At 54.2% G+C, this 8,086-nt stretch overlaps 1 protein-coding gene across 1 annotated transcript; it reads right to left on the bottom strand.

The window, feature by feature from the left end:
- Positions 1 to 1,153: 1,153 nt before the first annotated feature.
- LOC143220377 (tyramine/octopamine receptor-like) lies at positions 1,154 to 5,474 on the bottom strand. The gene is made up of 4 exons (XM_076446034.1): positions 5,404 to 5,474; positions 4,329 to 4,470; positions 2,650 to 3,030; positions 1,154 to 1,747 (listed from the first exon to the last, which is right to left on the bottom strand). Exons 1-4 carry the CDS (start codon positions 5,472 to 5,474, stop codon positions 1,154 to 1,156), a joined length of 1,188 nt encoding a protein of 395 aa, XP_076302149.1.
- Positions 5,475 to 8,086: the final 2,612 nt, after the last annotated feature.

Genomic DNA, 8,086 nt, shown 5'->3' with positions numbered 1-8,086 from the left:
CGATGTGCGTATATAATCTCGCAAAAAGAGTAAGTATCGTTACACGCGCGCGACGTATGTCAACCGTTCCGAAAGTTTTCGTTCCGCGTCGCGTGAAAACGGGGAAACAATTACTCGTCGAAACTGCCACCCCCTGTGTTTTCTTCCTCGTTCCCCGACGCGTCGCGATTTTCTTCTCTCTCTCCTCGGCGAAAGTTCGCGCCGACGACTTCGTCGCCTCGGAGATTTCGGGCACCCCGTCTCGCGCCCCTCGCGAATCGAACAGCGGGTAATTTCGAAGCGAGTCGAAGCGAGCGTAAAGGCGACTTTACGCCTTGGTCAGCCGCGTCGGTGATGTCGAAGAACGGAAACTTTCCGAACGGGTCACTCGCGACGGTCGTATTATATACACACATACACGTAGCTATACATATCTACATTCACGTACATCGATAGTAAGTGGATTGTCGCGAGTTTTTAATTTACAATCGGACCGTGTGCCGCCTGTCGAAGGAACTCGGAGAAGAAAGAATGCCGGGGATGGCTGGTCGCGCGTGCATTCCTCTTCCCTGTGGAAGGACGAAATGGCGAGGTCGCGAACGGCCGCTTCCACGACCGCTTCCACACCGGGGAAAACGTCTCGGACACTTTTCGTTCGACGCGTAATTAGTCCGCTATCGCGACTCGGCGGTGTTTTCCGGCGGTGGCGGCGCCGCGCTGGCTGCCGCCGTGTTCCATCTGTCTTCGACGGTGTCACGTTGAATCGACAACCAGTCGGAAGTTGTACCCGATCGAGGTAGCAGCGGCAGCTGTTGCCCAAACACACCGATAGTCCGCGGCACCTCGTCGAGGATTCATGGCTGTCACTGGCAATCGGCCCATCGAGTTTCTCCGCTCTCGCGATATCTTCGAATTCTTCGCGCGATCCGAGGGGTGTATCGCGCGTACTCGGATTTCGAAGGTTCGCCGCGATGCCGAATTTCCCGGACGCGCACTACCTTCCGTGCGTCCGATTTACCGTCGCGAAGGCGTCGCCTCAGACGTTCCAACTGGACGCTGCCTCCGTGGGTATCCTGCCACCTCGCTTGCGTCGGAAAGGCGATCGAGCCGTCGGTCGATTTTCCATCGCGGTACCTGGAGCACGTTCGCGAACGTTCGTCCAGGCTCGACGGGATTATTTGAAGAGTATCCTGCGGAACGCGCGGCGGAAGTCCTTGTTGAAGACGGTGTAAATGAAGGGGTTGAGGGCAGAGTTCATGTAGCCCAGCCAGAAGGCGATGACGAACGCCTGAGTGGGTATCTCGATGCCCGGGAACAGAGGTTTCGCGATGTAAAGGACGAAGAACGGTAGCCAGCAGGCGATGAAGCTGCCCATGATAAAGCCGAGTATCAGAGTCGCTCGTTTCTCCTTCTTCCTCGCCAGTCTCCTCTTCTCTCTCTCCGGGTCCCGTGGCTTGGAGGACTTGGGCTCGGTGCCCGACTCGTCCTTGCCGGACGCCCGGCCTCCGTCGCTGTGCTCTTTCTTCAACTTGCCCAGGTTCCTGCGACCGAAGATCGGCTGGCAGAGCCGCAGCTTCAGAGGCTTCACCACAGCGCACCTGGTCACGACGCCGCTGTCGGAGGACGACGGGTCGAACTCGGACACCATGTCGACGTCGATGCCGACGCTCAGCGCCCTGCTTCGCGGCGGCACGCTCGATTGCCCGTCGCCGTTCACCGACAGCGTCGCCTTCAGGCTGCTCTTTTGCACCGGCACCGGGATCGTCACCTGTCGAACAGATACCATGGAACAGGGTTACTTTGGCGTTAACGATCCTCTCACAACCGTGCCTCTCGCGTTTGCCAAGGACGATCGACGGTAGTCGTTCGGAGCATCGCGCGTGATCGATTCGATCTCCATACCGGAGCGATAAAGCACCGTGGCCCCGATTCGCGGCACCTTTATTCCATTCTGTTTGCACGAGGAAACAGTCGTGCGAGGAAACTGAAATCCAATAGCGAATTTCTGCTTTCGGAGATTTACTGGCTCCACTTTTATGCGCCGCCCCTTCTCCCCTCGCCGCGTCGCGAATCTCGAGGACCGCGTCGCTGTATCGCCAAACAGGATGTATTCGCATCCCGACCATGAAGCCCGAGTTATTGGGTAAGTGCATTCGGGATGCGCGCGTGGAGACAGGTGTCTTTCGTGTCTCGAGCTATTCGATCCCGGGGAATCTGCTACGCTTAGAAAAAGACGTTCGCCAGAGATGTTTGACGGTTCCGCTACCGAGAGGACGCGGAAAATTCCGGGAAAATTCTGGGAAAATTCTGGAAAAATTCCGAGAAAATAAGAGGACACCAGACCCGGAGGGAACGAGTGGAATCGGAATACGTTTGAACAAGCCGGTAACACGGGTCACTCGGAGTTTCGTCGTAACGAAGGACAATGTCTGCTCGACTCCGAGCACTAGCACGTGCGTTAAAGTACCCGTAGAATTTGAAATGCGTGCTCGTAACTCGAGCGTGATGGATGGTGGGACTCGCGGCGAGTCGTGGAAGAGAGTAACGTCGTTAAACCCACGGAACGCCGTGTCCCGTGTCAGTTTTCGGAGGCGAAACATTCTCACCGCGGTGCCTTGCCGCGAAGCGAGGCAAAAGTAAAGTCGAAAATGGGGTTTCGAAGGGATTAACCTTGAGCGTGTCCTTCTCCTCCATGGGAATGCTGCTTCCTCCGCCGGGATCGGCCTCGGAAGTACTGACGTCGCTGGCAAAGTCGCAGGTGACGATGGGGATCTGAACCGGCTGGTTCTCGATGGTGGCGACGTTCTCCATGACCGAACCCGGTGGCTTCTTGGTCTCGGTGGCCGGCGTGCTCTGCGTGAAGCTGGTCTGCCTGACATCCGGGGACTCCGGCGGCACGACCGCGCGAGGACGCGGTTGCTTCCGGATGCCGCGCCGCGCGCGAGCCTTCGCCGCGAAGTAAATCCGTATGTACACGAACACCATGATGCACGACGGGATGTAGAAGCTGCCGAGCGCGGAATAAACGACGTAGCCGATGTCCTCTGAAAGCTGAAACAGAAATGGATGGAACGCTGAGTGGCCACTTTGTCGCGCAACCGTTTTTCCTTCCTTTTGTTTCTTCGCGGCTAATCGTAGTAATTTGTCGCTCGAATGCGTTTCGTCGTTGAACGCTGACGGAACGGTTGCCGCGCAGAGCAGAGCAGAGCTCGTCCGACCGTTCGACCGCGTACGAAAATCTAAGGCAGGCAATTCGAATCTTCGTGAAAATTCTGCTTTTCCCCCTGTGGCTTTGCGCGCTTCGCCGGCGAGTAATAGGGAATTTTTTTCCACTCCCAGCGAGATTAACGTAAATATATTGTCTCGGCGAATAGGAGGACGCGCAACGATGGAACTTTCAATCGCGAAAAGCATTTCAAGTTTCGTGCGATTACGCTCGTTACGGGAGACGGTGATGGGCAGAGAGATAGACGGAGAGATAGGGAGATTCGTTCCGTTCGCGGTTCAAAGGGAATAAATTTGCCGGGACAACTTTCGTCGGCCGGAGAAAAAAAGTTGCTCGCTCAATTTGACGAAATATGGGATTACGCGAGGGCGCGCTTGATTTTTTACGAGTTTCTTCGTTAGTCGTGGGATCGGGATCCGCGGAACCCGGGTAAAACCGATTGGTGAATGAACGCGATTTCCATATCCCGGTGAAACTTTCGATCCCGTTAGGCCGAGAAGGGCGGAGGGCGGGTTACGTCCTTTCCGTGTAATAACTTTTACGGTCACGCTCTCGTACGAGCGATACGCGTACGCGAGAACTGGGTTACGCTGTTCTACAATGCGAACGACGACGTTCCGCTTAAAAGTGACGCGCGCGCGGCCTAGAACGTGAAATACGAGCGCGTGTATTACACGCGCGTTAGAATTTAATTCAATTTAATTTACTCCACGGTCTCCTTCAAGCTCGCTGGAATAAAATGGGACGCTGCCCCTGAACAGGGCTCGTTTGATTCCGTGAAATAACTCCATCGTCACCGGAGACCGGTCTGGCCTTCCATTTGCATTTGAATTAACAACCGGGCGTATTCATTTACCTATTAATCGTCGGGACGGACGGGGTACGTCGATTTTTTCCCTTCGTCGAGGACCTTTGGCTAATCAGAGACCGAGCACGATTCGAATTCGGCGTAGTTCTCGCCTCGATCGAGTCCAGACGCGACGCACAGACGAAACAGTGGGTATCAAAGCGAATCGTAGGACGATGTTTTGGACTTTATCAGAATCGCAACGGGTGGGACTGCGATGAAACCGCCTAGATCTGCTGGCGGACCAGCGTATTCTGCTGCACCCCCTGGTAATACTCGGTATCGCGTTTGGTCCCTCTGCTCCTGCTCAGCTGGCCGCCATTTGCCGTTCCGAGCGCAGAAGTAACGAACCCTCTTGGGAATACACGTGATAGCGAGGTAGCAGTCGGAATCGGGTCTGTCGTAATTCCCTCTCCGTCTGGATTGTTACGAATTTCCGCACACGTTTGTCGGTAATGTTTTACGTCTTGCTGGAATGAAATTCGCCCCGTGGAACTGGCCGGTTTCGGTGAGGCGCGGTTGCGAGTCCGCGTCGACCGGCACGTACGCGCCGCGCTCCGATCAGCGCGTGTAAACTTCGATCTTTCAACGGTAACCGTTTAATCTTCCCCTTTTTCCCGCTCGTTGGCCGTTTTCTCCCTTTTTCCCTTTTTCTCCCGCGGCTTTCATAACGGCGGTTACGCGAGGCGGTCTCGAATGGCCGACACCCCGACGGTCGGGCCGTTTTCTTCCTTCCTTTCACCCGAGCTCGGCTAAAGGGATTGAAAGGCGACGAAAAGCGGAGGAAGCGAGCGTGAAGCGTTATCGCGCGAACGCGACGCGCAACCAGCAGTTTTGGCCGGGAGTCGAAATTCGCGAGTGCTCGGGGATCGATCCGCAGCCTTTTTCCCACTTCCGCTTGCGTTCACCTTTGATTTACGACCGGTTCGAAAATAAGTTCCTCCGGAGAAATTCATCGGATGATTAGTTAGCGGAACGATGAGGTCGATTCTTCCGCATCCTTGAAACCGAGCATTTCTCCGACCGTTCTGTATTATCGGTCACCTGGTCACGCTGCTTCCATTCTTGCCAAGAGAGAAACGGGCGGAAAGGGAGAGACGAAGTCTCGCGGTGACGTCAAACGTTAGTGGGCCACCGCCGCCTCATCCCTGCTTCCTTTCCACGGCGAATTTTACGGTTCACGGCTACGGAATTTTTTTTCCCCCCATTTCTCTCTCCCTACCTCTCTCTCTCTCCCTCTCCCTCTCTGTCGAGCCGTGCGTTTACACTCGCGGCTTTCTTAATGAAAAATTCATCAGGTCCCCGTGTGTCCGGCCCTCGGGAGCGAAAGAAGAGAAAGGAGCCTTCTCACGCACTCGGTCGCAGTCGCTCTGCCGCGAAGTAACCAGCAACTTCGAGCGCCGCGCGAGAACGAAAATTCATGAAATCATGAATAGTAACGTCCGTTTGAGCAAAGCGATATACGCCTGTTGGCCGGCCGGAAGAAAACGGGCCGGGCAAAGCCGCCGAAATCGCTATCCCGCGTCCATCTGGTGGCTCTGAAAAATTCACGAATCTCGCCGGTGAATTAAGGCAATCGCGCCGGGACTCGCTCCAGTCACGAATCCCCACGGGGCAGATGAATATTCGGAGGATCCGGGGAAATCGGGGACCACTGCGACGTTATTCCCATTCGACGATCCCGTTTCGGAGACAAGGAACAGTCGGTGCCGTTTATGATCGCAATTAGGAATCGTTGATTCAACGCCGGTCGATCGCGCGGTCGGTTGCGCGGAACGGAAACGAGGAAATAAATAGCGGAAAATAGGAGAAATCGGAGTAACGACGCGAAGGCCGAAAGATCGGTGGATTTCGATGGTTCGATGGTACACAGAGCGATTTCACGTGCTTTTTCTTTACGCGATGGATCTATCTACCCCTCGTTCGAGTTCATCGAGCTTTATACCCGGCGTTCAATCCGTTTCTTCTCTCAAACGAGTTCTCCGGGCCGTGATCGATCGGTCTCACCCTTCGAGGCGATTGTTGCGCGATCCGCGGAGTGTTTAAGTCAATTATCCTGTTTCGAGGGGTGGAAAATCAGGTGGATCCGAGTAGCGTGTTGCAGAGGTCAGAAAAGCCGGCGTTATAGCTTTGCTTCGCGATGCGCGTCGAGTGCAGAGCCGCGAGTGCACGAGAGCTGGATCCACGAGACTGCCTCAATTAAGTTCAACGGAGCCGAAAATGGCAGACGCAAGCTGGCTGGTCGTGTACCGAAATGCCGGTGGCCACGTTTTGTCCGACCCAATTAAATTTCTTTCTAGCTACCGTCCCGTTCCTTCTTTTCATCTAGATCCCGGCAAATCGTGCCCTTTAAGCGCGGCGTCAGCGTGAAGCCGAGAAAACGATTATATCTCTCCTACCCTCTAAATAATTGCATCCCGTCACCCCGGCTTGTCCGATCCTCTCTCGCGAGTATGTCCCGCCAGGAAAAAATTACATTTTTCAGAATGCCCTTAATTGAATCGCGCGCCCGTAATTAAACGGCCAACACTACCGTACGCGGGATAACCGTCCCTCTCTCTCTCTCTCTCGTCTCCTTTCATTCCCGAAAATACGACGTTTCGAAGCGAGCCAGGGTAAACACCCTTCCGTTTTACCTGATCGCGTGTTCCCGGCCTTTAATCGAGCTTAAACGCCCCTCGAATTCGACGCGTGATCCCGTATTCTATTCCAACGATTCGAACGTCTGGAGGAAGCTCGAGACTCGGAAATAGGGTAAAAGATCGGCAAGGAACGGGAGAATCGATGCCGGGATTATTTCCGCGGAAGAGCGAAATCCGAGTTATTGGTTACCGAAATCCACCCCCCTTCCCACTCCTTCTCGAGGAGGGTCCGGATTCTTTTCAATAAGGACGTGTCACCCTTTTCGCGAATAAGTATATACCCCGACGTTTCTCGTCCTCGTTCTCCCGCGATTGGACGATTCGCGGCTGCCGTGGAGGGAAACTCCAAGGATTAGAAATTCATCATGACGGTTGTGAGCCGGCGCGGCAGGGGGCCGTGGCGCGGGGTTTGCGGCGCATTTTACAGTCCCGTTCCTTTGACGTTCGCGATTGATACTCCCTTTGTCCCCAGCGACCATTGTTGCTTTCGGTAGCGGGCCTGCTCGACTTGAAATAGAAACGCGAAGAAATGAATTTCTTCCTTCCTTTCTCGTCGAACACCATAGTTCGGGGGAGGAAAAGAATAGGGGAGACACTGGCAGTCGCGATGGCCGTTATTAGCTATCGGAAGCGCAGGCTCGCCTAGTTATTCGGTTAGCCACCGAAGTTTCTCGCTTTAATCGCGTTAATATTTGATCGTCGTAAGTGGAACGAAAGCACGTAACTGCGAGCAGGTAAAACAATATTTGCCGAGATAACGCGAACGGTAACGTAATATTTTGGACGGTGTCCAGAGCCGACGTGGCCGAGACTCGGTTTCCGGGTTTGCTACGAACACCGTCGAATTGAAATCATTCTCGGCCGATTCCGCGGTTAATATCTCTCGTATTTCCCATTTCCTTTCCTCCTTTTATTTCCTCCCTTTTCCTCCTTTCGCGTTCCCCGCCCGACGAGGAATCGACCGAGACCAGTATGGCGTTTAATCGAAAATCATTCGGTCGGTTATCGACGCGCGATGCTCGTTCTCTGTGAAGATACTCGCTCGTATACTTTCCATGGGATCAAGGCTGGGGAAAAAATGAACGGAGCGGAAAGAAACACGCGGTTTGAAGCGGAATCGATGAGTCTGTCACGCGCAGATGTAAAGTGTTTGACATTGAAGTCGCTATGGGGATGAAAGGGACGGTTCGAAGCGGAACAAGCAGGCTGCGGAACGCTCGAATCAAATTCGCGCGCAGCCTAGTATGACCTGGTTTTCTGTATTTTTTTTTTTTTTCCTTTCCCTTTTTCCCCTCCACTCCCACTCTTCTCATTTCGCCGCTTCGTATAAAAAGATGTTGCTATTCCAACGAACGCTCTTTTATTTTCCCTATCCTTTCACCCTTTTTCTGC

Source organism: Lasioglossum baleicum, unplaced genomic scaffold (assembly GCF_051020765.1).
Source record: "Lasioglossum baleicum unplaced genomic scaffold, iyLasBale1 scaffold0847, whole genome shotgun sequence".
Taxonomy (NCBI): Eukaryota; Metazoa; Arthropoda; class Insecta; order Hymenoptera; family Halictidae; genus Lasioglossum; species Lasioglossum baleicum.
The sequence above is the reverse complement of the archived record's forward strand: the minus strand, read 5'-3'. Positions and strand labels throughout refer to the sequence as shown.